The following is a 23,925-nucleotide window of genomic DNA, read 5'->3' as shown; positions in this document are numbered from 1 at the left end:
TAGCGCCGAAAGTATCAACCACATGAGATGCCATCTGTACAGTACAATATTACTGCAGACGCAACAGCGATAAGCACGCGTAAAACTAAGGACTCAACGGATGCAGTGATTTTCAGAGAAGACTCAACACCTACAAACAAACTACATTTCATTTATTAACGACTCTTTTAGATGCCTTGTCCGAATATAAAGACATACGTAAAGTGTGGACTACTGTATGTATTTAAAAATATTGTTAATCTCAATGTTAACCTAAGAGAGAGAGTTTGTTCATATGAATGGTTCTTTTGTCAGAATAACTCCAGGCAAAAAATTGAAAAGAAAGGGAAAGTGCTGTACCTCAGACAATAAACACAAGCAAAGACTACGAATTCTTTAATTTAACTATGTTATGTACAGGCTGCACGCAATAGACAGCTACCTTCTTTGTACCTATTCCCAACATCACTGGAGACGGAATAGTGACTAATGTCTCAGTTAGGGTATTTAACACAAGACAGGATGTCAGAGTGCTTTTCGGGTAGTAACTGTCCATAGATTTGTATAAGGGAGTGAGAAAAGCAAACCAAACACTACAGTAGTAGCTGTGGAACCGTTCCGATTGAAATCCTGGTCATGTAAACGGAAAGCCAACCATTTATGGCTACGTTACATCACCCTTGTCAAATCAAGAAAAGCTGTTACCTGCCGGCAGCAGATACTGAACATCCTGGGAAACAACGCTACTTTTCTAATTATCACAGTAATGAATAATCTGAAGAGATTGTCATGATTTTTTCGCCTTTTAGTAAATGCACTGTTTTAACATTCGAAAACCAGCTAGTAAATAAGAGCTGCTTCGTATTCCGTCTTAAAACCTGAAATAGCCCAATCTATTAGTCTAGGTGTATATCACATTGGATAATTCTTCCAAGATCTTAACCAGCAATTGCTGCGTACCATATTTGGCTTTTTTGTTCTTCAGGATGGTGAGAAAAACGTATGGTGACTCCTGTTATACTACTTTCATTATTTTAAAGTAATAATAGAAAGAGCTGTATATTTCTAAAAAAGCTAAAAATTTGTGCTTCTGTAAGTTCAATACCTTTTACCTAGACTCTATTATTTGGAAAACATGTCCCATTATTCCTTTTCACTATTTTCATAGTGTAAGTAATTCATGTGCTTCGAAGGACATAGAAATAAAACTATAAAAAGCTTGTGTGGAAGTGCCTGCACTTTAACAAAAGTTTTGAATGTGCACATTTCCTTGAACAGCCCTTTCGTGGCGCCACGGCCTACTTTGTGAATAAAACCGTCTGGACTGCTTAATATATGTTTATTTATAACGTCGTTTCGGCTACCGCCATCATCAGGTCAAAACTTAGAAGCTGTAAAAGAACGTTCAGAATCAGTATTAATAAAACCTTCTATCGATATAGACACTGAACGTTGTTTTGGTCTGATGATGGCGTTAGGCGAACCGACGTTATAAATAAAAACATATATTACACAATCTAGATGCTTTATATCACAAAACATTCACAATGATCGCAAACTAATTCAGGAAATTTATTTTCTTTGGTAATAACATTTACTGACTGTCACAACTGTACCCATCTGAAGCGTGTTTGAAGTTAGGAGGAAAATTTTTAATGTAACGAAGAACTCTGGGTTTCGCATGCTGCAGATTGAAATACAGAATCGGGAAATGTTTTTTTATTTATTTTCGTTTGGTTTTTAAGCTGTGTAGGGTGTTTGTAACTTCCCCTAATAAGCTCCTTTGACGTGCAGATGGCGCTGTGTAGATAATCGTTTGAATAGGAATTCATATCCGGAGATATATCGTTTCTGTGCTGTATTAATAAACACGCAAACCGGAGAGTTCCACTCCTCTGTCACTGCTCGTTGCAATAGCCACAACCGTCCTACGTTGACTGGTAATTATTGCATTTGTACGAGGGCTATTCGGAAAGTAAGGTCCGATCTGTCGCGAAATGGAAACGACAGTGAAAATCCAAAATGTTTTGTTTGCAACAGTTAGCTACGTCCTCTGGCTACTTCTCTACATATTCGCCGCTCCGACTGAGAAATTTTTCGTAGCATTCTACTAACTTTCTAATAGCCTCGTCATAGACCGCAGTCGCCCATGCTTTTGCCAATTCTCTACGCTGACCTGCAGCATGTTTTCTGCCGCCGCCCGCGGTTCATGAGGGCAGAGATGAAAATCAGAGGGAGCCACGTTCGGGCTGAATGGTTGGTAATGGAATACTTCTCATCGGAAACGCTGCAGTATGTGACCGAGGATTGTCATGAAGAAGGAAATGAATGGCAGTTTGGTTGTCTGGGCTGCATGAAATTAGGCGAAATCTCTCACACGCATTCAAACTTGGAGGGAGACACTATTTTCTCGGTATTTTTACGTGCTCACTGTGCGCTCAAAATTGAAAAAAGCGACATGACGCGATAGCCGGGCATACTAGAGATACTGTCTAACACGTCTGTGGAAAGCTTCATCGGGTTTTCACTGTGGTATCCATTTCGCGATTGGTCGGATCTTACTCCCCGAATATCCCTCGTAACAATAAACTAATGACGTAACAATTGTCAGTCCGAAAGGACAAATGAAACAAAGTACTGATGTAGCATATTACACATTCGTTGACCTTCCTTCCTATTACAATTCGCATCCAGCTTCACTAGAACAGCAGAAAACGCTAGAGACTTACCATTCTACTTACAAGGGGAGGACACAACGTTTGAAACGCGAATTTACTGGAAACTTCATACACTCGTAGTACGCCATGAGGACAACAAAACGTGTAAGCAGTAGCGCGTACTTCTCAAGCGTTACTGACAAAATCGCAAGATAATTTCGGTCCTCAAATATATACCTGTACGTGGCCATTTTTGCCATAAAGCGGCGGCAGCCGAGTGGTTAGCGTTCAAGCCCCGTAATCGCTGGATCGAGTCTCGTTCGTCAGTTTTTTTTTATTTTCAACACATTTTCTTTACAATTTATATAACAATTGATGTAATGGGAAAAATACGTGTAATTGGATGAACTTTTATTAAATTTACGATGTTATTTGGCAGTCTAAAAAGTTTCTATTATCACAAATAATATAATATTCATAACTATCGACTAGTAAACGACCAAACGTATAAAGTGATACTGAAAATGTATGCTTGTCCGTGTCTACAAAACTGTTCGTATTTAATCGAAAGAGAACGAGAAATTGCTTCTCGTAAAGACGCTATTAAAATACATTCGATACAGCATGACCAACTATCAGCGCCGATATTTAAGGAAATACTGCGTTATGCAGGGTTTGATTCCAAATTATCGGCTGAAAGAGAGGTTTTTGAAAACGTTAACGAGGTTTGTTTTCCACAGAAAACCTCAAAAGACCTCGTGTATGCGGAAACATAGCATTCATTCAGAGCAGCTGGAGCCGTTTAACTTTATGTTTTCCATGTTGTTACGAAAAATACCATCCTGCAACTTGTACTTGTAATGTCGAAAGCGACGATTAAATGTACATCTTTCGAAGGCCGTCTGTGCCGGTCAAAACTTGCAGGTAGCAAGTCGTTTCGGGTTCCTTCCAGGTATAAGCGATTTCTCAAATCACGGACAAGCATAAATTTTCAGTATCCCTTTATGCGTTTGGTCGTTTACTAGTCGATAGTTATGAATATCATATTATTTGTGATAGTAAAAATTTGTAGACTGCCAAATAACATTGTAAATTTAAGAAAAGTTCTCCAATTACACGTATTTTTCCCGTTATATCAATTTTAATATAAATAGTAAAGAAAATTACTGTGATGAAAATAAGAAAAACTGGCGAACGGGACTCGATCCAGCGATTACGTGGCTTGAACGCTAACCACTTTTATTTTTAATCTCATTTTGTTCGTTTTCGTTCGTTGCATCTGCTCGGGGAGGACGTCGGAATACACCCGTTTCAGTTCGTCGTTGATCCATGAACTCAGTTTTTTTTTTTATTACAGAGAGCAGTTAACCCTCTGACCTAACACGCAGAGTTACCTTGCCGGCACCACGCGGCTGCCGCCGCTTTATGGTAAAAATGGCCAGGCACAGGTATATATGTATATTTGACGAGTGAAATTATCATGTAATTTTTTCAGTAACAGTTGAGAAGTACGCGCTACTGCTTACACATTTTGTTGTCCCCATGGAGTACTACGAGTGTACGAAGTTTGCACTAAATCCACGTTCCAAACGTCGTGGCCTCCCCTTGTTAGTTGATTAGAAGTGTAATAACTACCAGAATCGCGTTACATTACTCCAACTTTTTCACAAAATAAACGCTGTAGTGTGCAATAAATTACTTCACGTGCTTGATCCTGCAGTGCGGCAAGAGTATGATCCCGAAAATAGCTCCTATTCGAAGTATTATCTGTCCATAGCCCTCTACAAGCACGGGGAACTTTCAAGGGAAATTTCGAACACCCTGCTAGTACACTACTGGCCATTAAAATTGCTACACCAACAAGAAATGCAGATGATAAACGGGTATTCATAGGACAAAAATATTGCACTAGAACTGACATGTGATTACATTTTCACGCAATTTGGGTGCATAGGATCCCGAGAAATCAGTACCCAGAACAACCACCTCTGGCCGTAATAACGGCCTTGATACACCTGGGCATTGAGTCAAACAGAGCTTGGATGGCGTGTACACGTACAGCTGCCCACGCAGCTTCAACACGATACCACAGTTCATCAAGAGTAGTGACTAGCGTATTGTGACGAGACAGTTGCTGGGCCACCATTGACCAGACGTTTTCAATTGGTGAGAGATCTGGAGAATGTGCTGGTCAGTGCAGCAGTCGAACATTTTCTGTATCCAGAAAGGCCCTTACAGGACCTGCAACATGCGGTCGTGTATTATCCTGCTGAAATGTAACGTCAACTGTTCAAATTACCGTCAATGTGAACAAGAGGTGACCGAGACAGTAACCAATGGCACCCCATACCATCACGCCGGGTGATACGCCAGTATGGCGATGACGAATACACGCTTCCAATGTACGTTCACCGCGATGTCACCAGACACGGATGCGACCATCATGATGTAAACAGAACCTGGATTTATCCGAAAAAATGACGTTTTGCCATTCGTGCACCCAGGTTCGTCGTTAAGTACACCATCGAAGGCGCTCCTGTCTGTGATGCAGCGTCAAGGGTAACCGCAGCCACGATCTCCTAGCTGATAGTCCATGCTGCTGCAAACGTCGTCAAACTGTTCGAGCAGATGGTTGTTGTGTTGCAAACGTCCCCATCTGTTGACTCAGGGATCGAGACGTGGCTGCACGATCCGTTACAGCCATGCGGATAAGAAGCCTGTCATCTCGACTGCTAGTGATACGAGGCCGTTGGGATCCAGCACGGCGTTCCGTATTACCCTCCTGAACCCACCGATTCTGTATTCTGCTAACAGTCATTGGATCTCGACCAACGCGAGCAGCAGTGTCGCGATACGATAAACCGCAATCGCGATAGGCTACAATCCGACCTTTATCAAAGTCGGAAACGTGATGGTACACATTTCTCCTCCTTACACGAGGCATCACAACAACGTTTCACCAGGCAACGCCGGTCAACTGCTGTTTGTGTATGAGAAATCGGTTGGAAACTTTCCTCATGTCAGCACGTTGTAGGTGTCACCACCGGCGCCAACCTTGTGTTGCTCTGAAAAACTGATTATTTGCATATCACAGCATCCTCTTCCTATCGGTTAAATTTCGCGTCTGTAGCACGTCATGTTCGTGGTGTAGCAATTTTAATGACCAGTAGTGTATTTTTTGCTCTTGGTGTCATTGAAATTGAGGAAGATTTAGCAAGAGCTGTAAAATTTGCTTTATTTCGGAAAGAAAACTTACGAATGGGTGCACAGAACTGCGATACTTACGTTGGAGACGAGGTACGCTGTGTCTGCTTTCTGGTCGTCAACGGGTTGCTTCACCGTTTCGTTCGAAACGCGACCGCAGACATTCGAACGTTTTCCCTGCTCCTCTAAAAGCAACTGTTCCAGGTTACCTCCGACGGGAAATAGTGGGTAATGGCCTACAGGAGCGCACACGTCCGGTTCTCTAGGAGCGGGGGCGGGTTCAGTTTTTGGGCGGGTGACGTTCGCGCTTCCGGCGGCGTCCGCCAGGGGGCTAGCAACGGTCCGAGCAGAGCCGTTCTCCGAGTGGTTAGGGCCGGGAGGGGTGTGGTACTCGTCGGGCTCGGGGACCTCGTCGAGCTGGAAGAGCGCGCGCACGCGCGGCGGGGGGCTGGGGCTGGCGCTAGCGTCGCGGAAGCAGAGGCCGGCGCGGCACCTGGGCCCGCCGACGCGCGCGCACAGCTCGTGCACGCGGTGCGCCGCCACCAGCTCGGCCGCGATGCGCTCCGCCGGCTCCCCCTCCTCCTCGCCGTCCTCCGTCTCGCCGCTCAGCTCCCGCGACATCTTCTGCTGGTTCCGCGCGTTCTCCGCCACCGTGCCGTTGCCGTCGCTCTCGTGCTCCTGCTCCAGCTCACCCTCTTCCTCGTTCTCCTCCTGCAAACAAATTTGTAGCGCTGAAGCTAACTTACTAATGTGCGCGTCATTTACGACGGCGGCCGAGTTTACGTTCTTTTTGTGCATCTTACGTCACAGAACTAGGTGTGCGCATCCCCGCCGGCGCGCCGCCAACGCCAAGAGATAACAGTGTTTACATAACACAACTGTTGCATCCTTGAGCCTCCGGTTCTAGATGCACCCTTGTCCGGTTAATGGTTGACGCTACAGATCTTTATTTATCGAAATATAAAGTACAATCAACTACAAATTTTACATGTTCACATACAGCTTTACCTTTAACCCAAGTAAATACAGACTCATTTTGATTAACTTTTCTCTTACTACATGTATACAAGACAAGAGGAGATGTTGAGTCATAAGCTGATTTACCAAAATCTTTACTACCAATTTCAAACATATGATAAGTACGATAGGCAATTACATCTCTGTCACAAAAACTTTCAAGACCAGGTACACTGGAAACTCCGCTACCACCTCTTACTATGGCAACGGTGAAATTAAGAGAACATCCAAGAAATACGCAGGGTCCATCGACGAGGGCATGGGCTGCAACACTCTTCACTGGAATGCGATTCTTCTTGTCTCCTGATGTTGTTGTAAGTTCAATATTTTCTATAGTTTTGTAGACAGAACAACTGTCTACAAAACTATAGAAAATATTGAACTTACAACTTAGTTTTGTAGACAGAACAACTGTCTACAAAACTATAGAAAATATTGAACTTACAACAACATCAGGAGACAAGAAGAATCGCATTCCAGTGAAGAGTGGCGCAGCCCATGCGCTCGTCGATGGACCCTGCGTATTTCTTGGATGTTCTCTTAATTTCAGCTAGGATATAAACGACACTTTTTCACATGGAAACGGATGGTTCACCGTTGCCATAGTAAGAGGTGGTAGCGGAGTTTCCAGTGTACCTGTTCTTGAAAGTTTTTGTGATAGAGATGTAATTGCCTATCAGCCAATGAACAGAGAACGACGTTGCCAGAGCTCGACTGCAGTGCAGAGCACGGACGAGTGTTTTCAGTTTTAGAAACGTTCCGTCATAAATAAAGTAATTGAACAAAAGCAATGTCTTGATAGCAGACTTTCTTTTATAGAAAGTTTGGAAAAAGCATTCTTTATACCAATTGCTTCATATTCTATTAATTAATAAAACCAAACAAGCAATAAGCCTTCCAATTCAGGAGATAGCAAGGAAAGGTGTTTGTATCATTCTCACTAACCGCTTTTTCGCAATAAAGAACAGCGGTAATTGTTTATTTCCTATTGTACTTCGACGAAACGTGAGTAATTCATAGTCATACCAACAGTGTTTGTCGGTATTTTGCGTGATATTTTAAAGTCCTCCGGGAGGCTTATTGAATGACGAGCTGCGTTAGCGTAATGGTGAAAGAGTTGGGCTGCTAAGCGAAAGGTGCGCCGGCACGGTAGCTCAGCGTGTTCGGCGAGAGAGCCGGTTGGCCTCTGTAATAAAAAACTGAGTGCAAGGATCAACCACCGAACTTGAACAGGATGTCTTGCGACGTCCGCAACGACCGAACACAACGATCAACAATGAAAAAAAAGAAAAAGGTGCTGAGTTCAAACCCTGTTCGCTGCTTAGTATTTTATTTATTTATAAACAATATCGAATTGTCTTATTTCATTAATGTTATTCGTTTGAATGTAATTTTTTGAAATTTCTAGTGGCAACTAAAATCGACCGTACGGAAAGTATACACTATGGACTTTTACCTCTGCGAACTCTTCAAAATTTCGTGCCATGGTTTACTACATCTAATGCTGCACAATAACTGCGTTGAACATCGAAGCAAAATTAAGTTATTTATGGGGGGAAGGTATCAGTCAAGAAGATGTGTAAAAATCAAATTTTTGGGCCAAATAGTTTTTGTGAAATCGAATGATAAAGTGTGTCAAAGCAGTCGAAACACCATGTGTCTGCACAGGCGAGCAGTACAGTGATGACAAAATCGCCCACAGCGCGGAATGCGGGGAGCACGTCTCTGTAGCAGCGAAAGGGTTAATCCGGCCGTGCGAACCCAACCATGGCGCTGCTTCTCTTGGCGCGTGCAACTGGCAACGCAGCAATCTCCCGCGTCTGGGCGGGTATGCTCGAATCGCCAAGATAAAAGAATTGAACTATAGTACTCGGATAAGTGTAAAAAGAATGATTTGAATGGTCGATGCAGAGGCCGTATTTTAAGCCATATACACCGACAGAAAAAAAATTGCAATACCGAGAAATAATTAATGTAGAGTAATGAAATTTCCGGAACAGATTTGTCAAGGTAACATATTTAAGTGATTAACAATGCAAGAACACAGGTTAATGCAAGCGCGAGATAAGCTGTTGCAAATATGAAATGCTGGTACATTAATATCCGGTGTAGCTGCCAGAAAGTTCAATGAAAGCATCCAAACGTGCATGCATTACGTTGTACAGGAGTCGCATGTCCGTTTCTTGGATGAATTTCCATCCCTGTTGCACTTGGTCTGTCAATACAGGGACGGTCAATGCTGTTTGTGGATAACGCTGGAGATGTTGGGCGATGATGTCCAATATTCGCCCCCGCTAGCTGAGTGGTCAGCGCGACAGACTGTCAATCCTACGGGCCCGGGTTCGATTCCCGACAGGGTCGGAGATTTTCTCCGCTCAGGGACTGGGTGTTGTGTTGTCCTAATCATCATCATTTCATCCCCATCGACGCGCAAGTCGCCGAAGTGACGTCAAATTGAAAGACTTGCACCAGGCGAGCGGTCTACCCGACGGAAGGCCCTCGTCACACGACATCTATATCCAATATGTGCTCGATTGGAGACAGCAGGCCAAGGCAACATTTCCAGGCTCCGTAGACCATGTTGGGTTAGAACAGCGGTATGGAGGCGACCGTTATCCTGTTGGTAAACACCCTCCGGAATGCTGTTCATGAATGGCAGCACAATAGGTTGACTCACCAGACTGACGTGCAAATTTGCAGTCAGGTTGCGTGGCATAAACACGAGAGTGTTCCCGCTCTCGTGCGAAATGATACCCCAGACAATAACTCCAGGTGTAGGTCCAGGGTGTGTAGCACGCAGGCACGATGGTTGCAGGCCCTCAACTGGCCTGCTCCTAACCAACACGCGGTCAGCACTAGCATCGATGCAGGACCAGCTTTCGTCAGGAAGCACAACAAACTTCCATCCTGCCCTCCAATGAGCTCTCTCTTGACACCACTGAAGCCGCAGATGACGGTGGTTTGGAGTCATTGGTATGCAAGCCACAGGGCGTCTGGCTCGAAGCTGTCGTTGCAGAAACAGATTTATAACAGTTAATTGTGTCACTGTGGTGACAACTGCTGTTCAGATTGCTGCTACAGAGGCTATGCGAGGCGCTGGAGTCATACGCTGAACACGATGCTCTTCCCTCTCGTGTCCAGCAATCATGTATATTGGCTACATTCCTGCCAAGTCTTTCTGGAATACCGCAGAAGGAATATCGAGTTTCTCGAAGCCCTATAACACTACCTCGTTCAAATTCAGTGAGCTATTGGTAATGGCGCTTTGTCACCTTGAAGGAATTCTTGACTAACATCAACTCACCCCGTTCCGAAGGTAACTAACGCTCACTACCGTTACATCGTGTACATAAAGCAAACTTTATTTGCATAGTCACAGTGGCACTACTAGCTCCACTCTTATGCAACTGATGCGAAATTGCCGGCCGGAGTGGCCGTGCGGTTAAAGGCGCTGCAGTCCGGAACCGCGTGACCGCTACGGTCGCAGGTTCGAATCCTGCCTCGGGCACGGATGTGTGTGATGTCCTTACGTTAGTTAGGTTTAAGTAGTTCTAAGTTCTAGGGGACTGATGACCACAGCAGTGAAGTCCCATAGTGCTCAGAGCCATTTTTTTTTTTTTTTTTTTTTGATGCGTAATTTCGATAGACATCATCTTTCAGCTTAGAAACGCGCTCGACAACTTTCGTTTATGTAGCCTAACTCCTTCATGGTGGTGTGATTTTTTTTCCGTCAGAGTATGCAGAGGTGCTAATTTTAAATGAAAACCAAAGTTGTACAAAACAAAAATGCAACAAACGAAATTGCGTGTAGGCTACCTTAAGAGTCAAAGCAGCCTGTCCACTTCAGGATTGATGCTTAAAAACAGTAAATTGAATTCAATGGTCTTTTAATTATTTTGTCTGTACTAAAGGGTGGTAAAAATAAAACTGATCCGAAAAATACATTGAAGTTTAACTCTACCTCGCAGGTAAAAGAGAGATTGGGAACTCTTGTTAGGACTATCACGTAATTGTAATAGTGCAGAAAATTGATCTATGTCCTCCAATAAAAGTTTCCTACTTAATCTTCGCAAAAATACGCAGCATAATTTGTATAATATATTATTTAACAGACTGCCCAGTTATTGGAATCCCTAATTTTCAGTTGTCATAGGAATGTCTTAACACATGAATGTAAATGCAGCTTGCTTAGTGTAAAAACTTTATAAAACAGTGGAAAATTGTAGATGTGTGAGGTTCCTGGAGTTTCTATTAGGAATAAAGCGGAGTTGGCTGTCATTGAATGGATGAGAGTGGTGTGGAACAATACTGCGTTACTAGCTATGGGATATGATAGAAGAATAATTTTGAATCTTATGTGGAGGAAGTAGAGATGATCAAGAATGACATGGATTTCGACAGAGATGTTGGGCGATAGGACGAAAATGGTGTGAGTATGAGGCAAGATAAGATACGCTATCTGATCTATACTGCCTGACCAAAAAGGAGAAGAACCTGGAAGATATGGTCGGGCGTCAACGTAACTTCGTACACATACACGCCATGGGGGGAGGGGGAGTTGTATGTAAACGATTACAGTTGTAGCGCACTCTGTGGCAGGTAGAGCGGCCACCAGAGTGTACTAGCGCTGTTTGTATTTAGTGTTGCTGCCGGTCCTGGTGGGGTATATAAGGGGTATGAACAGCGTCAGATGTTGAGTGATCGCCGTGAAGGACACGGAGATGCCGTTTACTCGTGTGCGGCAGTATTATCAGCATCCGGCAGTGTCTGAAAGCGGCCTTGTTGTGCGTCTCCATTTGGCTGGCTGCTCGATTTGTGCCACAGAGTGCTGCAACTCTAAGCATTTACATACAATCCCCCCCTCCATAGTGTGTGTGTGTACGCAGTTACGTTTACACCCGAACAAATCTTCCAGGTTGTTCTCTTTTTAGGTCAGGTAGTGTGGATCAGATAGCGTATCTTATCTTGTCTCATACTCACCTCCATTGTAGTTGTATTGCACATCACTGTCGCGTCCATGTCATTCTGAATCATCTCTACTTCATCCGTGTAAGATTCAAAATTATTCTTCTATCGTATCCCATAGCCAGTAGCACAGTATTGTTCCACACGATTTGTGTTTCATTCGGATGGGACAGTGGCACGATGCCGGATCGCACGGGATTGTGAGGGCAGGTATACATGTAGTCAACATTTTGGTCGACCATGTCTGACGATCACAAAGGAAGATCGCCGTATTGTGCACCAAGCACATCGTAAACCCGTCACACCCGCACTTGCTATCCTAGAACAAGCACTGGACTCCCTGAAGCGTTCTGCGTAATCCCGCACCGTTGGCTGGAGACTGGCAGCAGCCGGTCTGGGGAATTACCGTCCCATGCGTAGGCTGTCGTTAACACCACAACACAAATGACTCTGTCTGGCATGGTTCCTTGACCGGAAAGCATGAAGAATGGTGTCGAACTGCATTTAGGGATGAGTTACGGTTCAGCACTACAGCAGATGACAATCGTCGGCGAGTATGGGGGTGACTTGGGGAAGGCCCAATTCATCCAGTGTTTTGGAGAGGAAAACTTGTGTTACTCCTGACATGGTTTGGGAAGTCATCAGGTATGACTTCCAGCCACGGCTGATGGTGGCTGAAGGAGCTGTGACGGCACAACGATATGTCACGAACATCCTGCGGCTGCATGTGTTACCCGAATTACGACAGTAACGTAGTGACATTTTTCAGTATAAAAATGCTCGTCCACACATGGCGCGTGTCTCTATAAATTTTAAATGTGCCTGTTACTCATCACTTTCGTTTCCTTGCACTATATTTTACCTTTTTGTGCATCGCGATGCTTATGTTTAGCATAATCTACGAGACCTTGCTCTAACCACTTTCGATATATTCTTTAGCTACCTCTTGTGGCAAGCGTAAGTCCCTTGCTTTCGACCAATGCTATTCGTTCGCGGGTGAGTAACATGTGGTTTTTCTCTTTCTGGAAGTAATTCACGATTACTCTTGGTCATTTCTGGCTGGCTCTGAGCACTATGGGACTTAACATCTGTGGTCATCAGTCCCCTATAACTTAGAACTACTTAAACCTAACTAACCTAGGGACATCACACACATCCATGCCCGAAGCAGGATTCGAACCTGCGACCGTATCGGTCACGCGGTTCCAAACTGAAGCGCTTAGAACCGCACGGCCACACTGACCGGCCGGTCATTTCTGGTATCGGGTTGGTATAGTGTAGAGGAAGAGGCACTGCGTTGTGTTTCTGACGCTGAGAAGGAAATTGCTTTTGTCTGTCCGATGTCTACTTTGTTGAGCAAACACTGCAGTGCATAAAGATTGTGTGAGACCTACTGTTTACTGATTGTGAACTCAGCGCGTATCATTCAGGCTTGTTTTACGTGGCGACAATAGCTTGGGAATGCTTGCTTGGGTTACTCAGCGCGTAGCTAAACAGTCGTATGTTTCCGTACACTGCAATAGACAGTTGTCACTAAATGCTTGGATGGTGGTTACTGCATCATTCGTCGATAATTTAAGTCTGTGTGATTGTAAATTATTCGATGTTAACTTTTCCTGAACTGTAAGATTAATTTTTCAAGGAATCAGAATATACGCATTTCGCATTCCGAATTTATGTGTTCACAGACACAGACAGTCGCTTTGCGCAACTCTATGCTGTAAGCGGAGTGCTAACACATGTTAAGTGTAATCTATTGCATTCACAAACCTATTCATTTAGTGCTACCGTACCATATTAGATATGCAAGCTGTCATTTCTTTTCACTGCACTGAATTTATGAAAGTGTGTGTCATGGAATCATTCTCTTCGTATTTTCGAGTCAGTTCAAGTCACTAAGTTCGCTCTGTTGGGCATTAGAAATTTGCATTCTGCACACACACAGACACACTCACACACACACACACACACACACACACACACACACACCTACCTTTCCAACTGTCTACAGGATGTTGAGGTACTAGAGCGGCCATCAAGACCGCCTCATCTTTCCCAGATATACTATGTGTCGGATCAGCTCGGAAGTCATCTTCGTCATTATGCCAGTATCCAGGATATTAAAGATCACTTATAAGAGTTGTTCGCCAACTTGACTCAGGAGAGGAAAAGAACGACTTTAGTCATTTTTCGCAACAGAATCAGTGCATGCATCCAGGACAGAGATGGTGCACATCATATTGATATGTGAGATCATACAGACACTCTCTTTGTTAATTTGAGTCCATATTGCTTTCACTGAAATGGTATCACATACCCTCTCAACTCGTGAAGTTTCATTTAGTTTTATTTTTCTGTCAAGGCAGGGTATATTTGCGTTTTAATACACATACAACTCTTCATCAGAGATCAAATAAGACAATGAGATTCTCTTGTTCATCATTTTATCCACTCCACATCACATATCACTTTGCGAACCACTTCTAGGTATCCATTCTGTTTTTTGTGTGAAAGTAATTGCCTTCGAAGCTCCAAAATGGCCATGTTTCTTTGTAAAGATCTATGAATAGTTCAGTGCGGTTTCACTCAGTACGCGTTTAGTTAATTCAGTGACACCAGCGTCCGTTTACGAGTCCAAAGCACGCACTCAGTAAAATGTGCTCGTGAATGACCCCTGAAAAGCGTCCTATTGCAACGCTCCCGAACGAACCGCTCCTTTTGATGTACGGTCAGTTTGTGGATCGTGTTCGCCTGTGGTGCGTGGAGCACAGTTGATCACCCACACTGTTGCCAGTGCTCGAAAGGTTCAGTGCAGTGCTGCGAGTACGGTTTGGAGGCACCACGACGTGGGCATATCCGGAGCAGCAGCCACTGGTTCCTCATTGACCCCTGGGCTAGCCATCTATCAATCGGGCTAGCCCAGGCTGTCTCACTTAATACTACACTACTGGCCATTAAAATTGCTACACCAAGAAGAAATGCAGATGATAAACGGGTATTCATTGGACAAATATATTATACTAGAACTGACATGTGATTACATTTTCAAGCAATTTGGGTGCATAGATCCTGATAAATCAGTACCCAGAACAACCACCTCTGGCCGTAATAACGGCCTTGATACGCCTGGGCATTAAGTCAAACAGAGCTTGGATGGCGTGTACAGGTACAGCTGCCCATGCAGCTTCAACACGATTCCACAGTTCATCAAGAGTAGTGACTGGCGTATTGTGACGAGCCAGTTGCTCGGCCACCATTGACCAGACGTTTTCAGTTGGTGAGAGATCTGGAGAATGTGCTGGCCAGGGCAGCAGTCGCACATTCTATGTATCCAGAAAGGCCCGTACAGAACCTGCAACATGCGATCGTGCATTATCCTGCTGAAATGTAGGGTATCGCAGGGATCGAATAAAGGGTAGAGCCACGGATCGTAACACATCTGAAATGTAACGTCCACTGTTCAAAGTACCGTCAATGCGAATAAGAGGTGACCAGAGACGTGTAACCAATGGCACCCCATACCATCACGTCGGGTGATACGCCAGTATGGCGATGACGAATACACGCCTGCAATGTGCGTTCACCGTGATGTCGCCAAACACGGATGCGACCATCATGATGCTGTAAACAGAACCTAGATTCATCCGAAAAAATGACGTTTTGCCATTCGTGCACCCAGGTTCGTCGTTGAGTACACCATCGCAGGCGCTCCTGTCCGTGATGCAGCGTCAAGGGTAACCGCAGCCATGGTCTCCGTGCTGATAGTTCAAGCTGCTGCAAACGTCGTCGAACAATTCGTGCAGATGGTCGTTGTCTTGCAAACGTCCCCATCTGTTGACTCAGGGATCGAGACGTGGCTACACGATCCGTTACAGCCATGCGGATAAGGTGCCTGTCATCTCAACTGCTAGTGATACGAGGCCGTTGGGATCCAGCACGGCGTTCCGTATTACCCTCCTGAACCCACCGATTCTATATTCTGCTAACAGTCATTCTATCTCGACCTACGCGAGCAGCAATGTCGCGACACGATAAACCGCAATCGCGATAGGCTACAATCCGACCTTTATCAAAGTCGGAAACGTGATGGTACGCATTTCTCCTCCTTACACGCGGCATCACAACAATGTTTCACCAGGCAACGCCGGTCAACTGCTGTTTGTGTATGAGAAATCGGTTGGAAACTTTCCTGATGTCAGCACGTTATAGGTGTCGCCACTGGCGCCAACCTTGTGTGAATGCTCTGAAAAGCTAATCATTTGCACATCACAGCATCTTCTTCCTATCGGTTAAATTTCGCGTCTGTAGCACGTCATCTTCGTGGTGTAGCCATTTTATTGGCCAGTAGTGTACCAACTGACGGGTAAAGACCACGACAGTTTTGCTACGCCCAGTTTCAAACAATAGGGGAAGTGAAAACACTGACGATTTTTTGAAAAAGTACCATCGTTGTGATACAACCAGTTGAGCTTTTCAGTAATTGTAAAAAGTTCACTTAGCGTACACTAACTTGCACCATCGTCTCGTATGTGCTTCCCTACAGCGTCACAGTCTCTAGGTTGGTATTATTCTACATATTGTTTAAACCTGCAGGCAGAAAGAAAGAGTTGGCCCGTGTGTGAGCGACAGGGGCCAAGCAGGCGACGCGCCGCCTCGCTTCACTCCCAGCCCAGCGTGCACTCATCTCTGGCATCAAAGGCACTGCAATCATTTGTGTAGTTACGTAACCGACACGGAATTTCGACTTTTAAAAATAAACTGTATTCAAAGAAATTACGAGGAAAATCCTCGATTGCGTAGCAGTATGCCAGTTTTGGGGGAAGAAAATTTGCTTTATTATTACGTGCTGTCAATATCGCTGTTATTAGAGACGAGGCAGAAGCTCCTTTGGTAAAAGATGCGTAAGGAAACCGTAAATGGATTTGCTACAGAAAGCATACCGACATGTTTCTGAAGTGATTTAGAAAATACACGGAGAATCTAAAGCTGTTGCTATGCAAAGGTGTTGAGGCGTCCGTCGCATGTTGTGGATCCCGCAGCTATTTAGCTGTGTTGAGAACATTGACAGACGTGCGTCCGAGGTATGACTTCTGAGGTTATTTTATTGAGGTTCTAATAATTGTACCACAATGGCCAATAACGGCCTTGCCTAAAATCAAAGTACCTGTTTGCACACCTTATACCGTTTGGCATAAATACGTATTCTCTATAAGCGTCCCTAAACTGACTCACTAAATCATCCACATTGGGCTTATAATACCAGAGTTCTTCCAACACTAAAACAACTGCAGAATAATTAATCTTGTTGCCATAACAGGTAATAGCAAGTTCATCAATCCTCTGTTCATTAGAACACTTCATGTGGATGAGAACTTTGACATTTCACTGTGCTGCGCGGTGTGCACAAACGTTTCATACATGACGCAAGCGAAGATAAAAGAACGCATATTAAAAGAAAAAAGACTTACAAATGGTCATACTCCCCAGTACACGGAGGTCACAAAAGTCATGGGATAGCGATATGCACATATACAGATGGCGGTAGTATTGGGTACACAAGATATAAAAGGCCAGTGCATTGGAGGAACTATCATTTGCACTCAGGTGATTCACGTTAAAAGTTTTCCGACGTGATTATTGCCGCATGTCAGGAGTTAACAGACTGAACGCAGAATCGTAGTTGGAGCTAGTCGCATGGGACATATCATTTCGGAAATCGCTTGGGAGTTCAATATTCCGAGATCCGTAATGTCATGAGTTTGCCGAGAATACCATATTTCAGGCATTTCCTCTAATTACGGACAAAGCAGTGGCCGACGGCCTTCTCTTAACGACAGAGAGCAGCAGTGTTTGCGTAGAGGTGTCATTGCTAACAGACAAGCAACACTGCATAAAATAACGCCAGAAATCAATGTGGGACGTACGATGAACGTATCCATTTGGACAGTGCGATGAAATTTGCGGTTAATGGTCTATGTCAGAAGACGACCCATGCGAGTGCCTTTGCTAACAGCACGACATCGCCGTTCCTGGGCTAGTGACTATATCGGTTGGACTCTAAACGACTGGAAAACCGTGCCCTGGTCAGATGAGTCCCAGTTTCAGATGTTTAACGCTGATTGTAGGGTTTAGTGTGGTGCAGATCCCACGAAGCCATGGACTCAAGTTGTCAATAATGCACTGTGCAAGCTGGTAGTGGTTCCATTATGGTGCGGGCTGTGTTTACATGGACAGTCATTCAATGACTGCATGTTCCCAAACAACGATGTAGTTTTTATGGATGACAATGTGCCATATTGCTGGGCCACAATTATTCGCGATTGCTTTGAAGAATATTCTGGACAAATCGAGCGAATGATTTGGCTCCTCAGATCGCCCGACATGAAACACATCGAACATTTGTGGGACATGATCGAGAGGTCAGCTCGTGCACAAAATCCTGTACCGGCAACACTTTCGCAATTATGGACAACTATAGAGGCAGCATGGCTCAACATTTCTGCAGGGGACTTTCAACGACTTGATCAGCCCTTGTCACGTCGAGTTACTGCACTGCGCCGGGAAAAAGGAGGTATGACACGATATTAGGAGGTATGCCTTGGCTTTTGTCACCTCAGTGTATACACCAAGTCTACATATTTTCATTTAAATACTTTGACGAAGCTTAACAATAGGAATTTAAAAACCGGCGACATCATTCTTGGTGTCAGGTTGAGGTCACAACGCGGCATACGCGGATGAGGTACACGTGCAGCTTATCGTCATCTTTCAGACTTTGGGAAAGGTCCAATCATTGGCTTAAGGAACTCGGGAGCATTATATCGACAGCTCGTACAGGCCGTTGGCTGTAGTGCCTTGGATCTGGGTTGACATCTCGAGTTTTCATGCGTCATTCACTGGTGACACCATACCACAGGCAACAGAGTTTTATATACTGTAGATCCAGAGTCAACATGGACATTTAGCGGCGTTCTGTGGTGTTCAGCGATTAACAATGCTAACTGTTGAAAAGAGGCTGAATTCTCGCCAGTATGGGGAAAGAGTGATACACCCTGACGTCATATCCATCACGACTAAAGTATCAGGAGGTACACTCCTGGAAATTGAAATAAAAACATCGTGAATTCATTGTCCCAGGAAGGGGAAACTTTATTGACACATTCCTGGGGTCAGATACATCACATGATCACACTGACAGAACCACAGGCACATAGACACAGGCAACAGAGCATGCACAATGTCGGCACTAGTACAGTGTATATCCACCTTTCGCAGCAATGCAGGTTGCTATTCTCCCATGGAGACGATCGTGGAGATGCTGGATGTAGTCCTGTGGAACGGCTTGCCATGCCATTTCCACCTGGCGCCTCAGTTGGACCAGCATTCGTGCTGGACGTGCAGACCGCGTGAGACGACACTTCATCCAGTCCCAAACATGCTCAATGGGGGACAGATCCGGAGATCTTGCTGGCCAGGGTAGTTGACTTACACTTTCTAGAGCACGTTGGGTGGCACGGGATACATGCGGACGTGCATTGTCCTGTTGGAACAGCAAGTTCCCTTGCCGGTCTAGGAATGGTAGAACGATGGGTTCGATGACGGTTTGGATGTACCGTGCACTATTCAGTGTTCCCTCGACGATCACCAGTGGTGTACGGCCAGTGTAGGAGATCGCTCCCCACACCATGATGCCGGGTGTTGGCCCTGTGTGCCTCGGTCGTATGCAGTCCTGATTGTGGCGCTCACCTGCACGGCGCCAAACACGCATACGACCATCATTGGCACCAAGGCAGAAGCGACTCTCATCGCTGAAGACGACACGTCTCCATTCGTCCCTCCATTCACGCCTGTCGCGACACCACTGGAGGCGGGCTGCACGATGTTGGGGCGTGAGCGGAAGACGGCCTAACGGTGTGCGGGACCGTAGCCCAGCTTCATGGAGACGGTTGCGAATGGTCCTCGCCGATACCCCAGGAGCAACAGTGTCCCTAATTTGCTGGGAAGTGGCGGTGCGGTCCCCTACGGCACTGCGTAGGATCCTACGGTCTTGGCGTGCATCCGTGCGTCGCTGCGGTCCGGTCCCAGGTCGACGGGCACGTGCACCTTCCGCCGACCACTGGCGACAACATCGATGTACTGTGGAGACCTCACGCCCCACGTGTTGAGCAATTCGGCGGTACGTCCACCCGGCCTCCCGCATGCCCACTATACGCCCTCGCTCAAAGTCCGTCAACTGCACATACGGTTCACGTCCACGCTGTCGCGGAATGCTACCAGTGTTAAAGACTGCGATGGAGCTCCGTATGCCACGGCAAACTGGCTGACACTGACGGCGGCGGTGCACAAATGCTGCGCAGCTAGCGCCATTCGACGGGCAACACCGCGGTTCCTGGTGTGTCCGGTGTGCCGTGCGTGTGATCATTGCTTGTACAGCCCTCTCGCAGTGTCCGGAGCAAGTATGGTAGGTCTGACACATCGGTGTCAATGTGTTCTTTTTTCCATTTCCAGGAGTGTACATTCTAACTGGATAATGCAAGACTCTGCAGTAAAATCACACCATACTCGTCTTGAGAAGCGTCCGGATTCATGACTGGCCTCCACAGTCGCCTGATTTACCACCCACACGAGTATGTAAGGGATGCGATGGGAAGAGTATAATTTCACATCAGCTTCCAGACAGCAGCCTTCAAGAAATGACAAGGCATGGCAAGGAATTCTTCAGGATGGCATTTGGAAGCTATTAGCTTCTATGACACAACAAATGTTAGAATGTACTCATGCCCGTAGGAGTCAAAACTCGTTATCATGTTGATAACTGACATCACTTCCAAATAAGATGAAAGTTCAGTCATTAAATATCTCTTAAATTATTAACACCTCCATAAAGTATGATAAATATGGTACTTGTACTTGACTGCGTAACACTTTCCATTTCCATCAGTGTATATAGGGTGACATACAGAAACATCACTTATCCAAAGTACAGATAATTTCTACTTTTTTGTCGCATGGTTTATTCAGCAATTAACGTTAACGTATTTTGTTTGTAGGAACAATCTTTGGAACCTCCTAAGGCCGGAATAAGCAACCGTGAGGGAAAATGTTAAACGCGGAGCTCACCATCCAGAGAAAGCATAGCGCTACTGGCCAAGTCCGAGGAAGTTAGGTGTTTCCAACGCTACCAACGTCTTTCGCTTTGTTCACGACTCAGACTTTTCGTGCATTTCGTGGCCAACGAGCTTCGTTAAGATGGAGATGCTCCTTGAAGTCTTTATAGTGTCATCATAATACTTACGGATTACATATTTTCGTGTTCTTCCGTCTTCTCATTTGTGAGCTACAAAAAGTAGAGTAACTCCATGAATCTTGGTTAACACGAAAAATGGTTCACAAATTTTCAGTTCCTTTCAGCACTATCTGTGCACTGTTTGATTTTTCGTGCAGACGTGTAGCGCCTCTTTCTTTCTGTCTATCCCGCCTCCTCCCACGCCACTCTCCCTCCCCCCTCTCCCCCCCCCCCCCCCCCGACACATTCCACACACGACAAAATAAATCGTTCAATTGGCTGGAATTATGCCACCAGAAATAATTCATAACATTGTTAGTCGTTCAGATACTGATTTTACGACATTGCAGTTATTTTGATTCAGTCCCCCAGATTAATTTTATCTTAAACTTACTGTGGATAATGTGAGATATTAAGGGAGATTAAGAGTTAACATGCCGCTAGCGACGAGATGTCTACAAACGGAGCATATGATCACGTTGGACAAGGATGGCGCCGGATTTCAGCAACGGCCTATTCAAAGAAACCACCTCACAGTGCCTTAGCGATTTAGAGAATCCACGGCAAGAAGGTAGTTAGAACCCCGTTAATGCTGGGCCCAGCGTCTTAACTACTGCACCACTATGTTCGGCTTGTGCCCTATTTCTAAAACAGCATGTGATGGACATGTTTTAAGTGGATATCAGTCGTTTTACTGCAGCAATATCTTAGTTGTCCACATTGTTTCTGAGCGCTGTTGTACAAAATTTAAGGTCTAGTATTCCTTCAGGAAAACTAAATTTCGGGCATACTAATGCAGTCTTTGACAATGTTACGAATCAAGATGGTAAGGGAACAGGAGAGTGAAATTTTCTGTCTGAACAGAACAGCATCGCTCATTCACACGGAAGTATTAACACAAGCCAGCCGCCAGGCATAAAGATTTCGACACCGTCTAATGAATCTTGCCTCCTCAGAACTTTCGTACTTCAGTTGAAATGTTCGATTCCGTACAAATTTCGGCCTGACTTGACTAAATTTTAATACTTGAATTAAATATTCCATATTTAAAGATAATTTCGCATATGTTTGATTACAAAAACACTATTTTTCTAATAATATAATTTTATTTTTCATATCGATCCATTTAGCAACAGCGATATTGAATTATGAAAACTAGTATCACAATTGTTAACGCAGATGTGTGAAAAGCCACTTGAACAGTGAAAATAGTATTATCATGCTCTATTTTTCAAGTAAACAAAATTTGTATTTACATTTTTAACTTTATAATATTTACTATCGATAATTCAGTCAACAATAACATAATGAAGGGAAGCTGATACTTTTTACTATATTGTAAAAATTTGCCACCTTCATTATTAATTATTAGGCGCATAAATATTTATATAAATAATTATTTCCAGAAAACGTTCACAATAAACGTCATTTAAACTACATCCTGTTTTAGAAGGGTCTGGAAGCTATGTACGTAATACTTATAGAAAATGTAGGCGCCAAACGCGCCGTAACAGTTTCAGTTGTTGTCGAGCCTGATCAATGTAACTATCATGTTCTTTGTGTTGCGCTGAAATGTTGCACAATGCATTTACTTAACAAGAAGTGTTGTAAAAAGTGTCAAAAGGCGACAATATTCCAGCGACTTTTACTGAAACAAAAAAAAACCTTTGACCTATCAATTGGAAAGCATAAACAGCAACCGACACTCTAGACAACGAGACAGCCGTAGCAAGACACGTATCACATATCTACTAATATTATGTTTCTGCCATTATGAAATTATATAAACGTTGACAACACGAGAATAGTTAGTTGAACGTAGCATATTTACTTTCTGCAGATCTATGAATATTTTGATGGTAAGTGATATGTATCATTATAACTGTTGGTCTGTCACTTGACTGCGGGATCGACACTTCTGTGTATGAGAGCGAGCGACCTTAGCGGAAAATTGTTAGTGCAGACCAACCCGCCTCCGTTACTCTCACAGCATTATGTAAGAAGGACGCAACAACGTATATCAAGGGTTTGACAAAGCAAAACTCATAAAGGGCGGAACCGATTTGGTTATGACGAATGACGTGAAAAAGTAGAGCCTTTCCACGGAGTTATAAATTCTCCACCTCGCTAGGCTAAAGTCAGTCGATCAGTAGGATCGATTGTGTTCACGCCGTCCGCACTTGATTCCCTGATCATTGTATTGTGTCATCTTGTATATTATACTGTTCCAGTACTGGTCATACTCCTGCCGCCTTAAGAGACCACTACATGTATGTAGCCACCGACGGTAGAAGACAGCCACCAGTACCAGACATCACTGATTGGTAGTCTAGGGGCTTACCAACGCCGAGCAAGTCTGGGGCACAAACTGCTCCAAACTCTAGAGTCGCTTGGGGCAGACGGCCTACTGAACAAGGGCCAGGATCAGCATTCAGGACGACCTCACGGCCGGCCGGGGTGGCCGAGCGGTTCTAGGCGCTACAGTCTGGAACCGCGCGACCGCTACGGTCGCAGGTTCGAATCCTACCTCGGGCATGGGTGTGTGTGATGTCCTTAGGTTAGTTAGGTTTAAGTAGTTCTGAGTTCTAGGGGACTGATGACCTCAGAAGTTAAGTCCCATAGTGCTCAGAGCTATTTGAACCATTTTTGAACGACCTCACAGCATCCGAAATCGCAGCACACCTCATGGAACAACACGGGTATTGACGTGGGACGCACAGATTACTCCCAGAACGGTATGGGAGACACAACACACACGCCATAGCCACCGCCATCTCTGCGCATAGCTTCCAGTGGGGCGTACCTTCGCCACCACGG

At 44.7% G+C, this 23,925-nt stretch overlaps 1 protein-coding gene across 1 annotated transcript in view; it reads right to left on the bottom strand.

Moving 5' to 3' along the window:
- The window catches only part of LOC124556521 (rho GTPase-activating protein gacV), a 307,419-nt gene that overhangs the window by 66,332 nt on the left and 217,162 nt on the right, over positions 1-23,925 (bottom strand). Inside the window, exon 3 of the mRNA XM_047130475.1 lies at positions 6,334-6,551. Within this exon, the coding sequence (XP_046986431.1) occupies positions 6,334-6,551 (218 nt within the window). The remainder of the gene's footprint in view (positions 1-6,333; positions 6,552-23,925) is intronic.

This window comes from Schistocerca americana, chromosome X, assembly GCF_021461395.2.
Source record: "Schistocerca americana isolate TAMUIC-IGC-003095 chromosome X, iqSchAmer2.1, whole genome shotgun sequence".
Taxonomy (NCBI): domain Eukaryota; kingdom Metazoa; phylum Arthropoda; class Insecta; order Orthoptera; family Acrididae; genus Schistocerca; species Schistocerca americana.
Note: the sequence above shows the minus strand (reverse complement) of the source record. Positions and strands in the feature narration are given on the sequence as shown.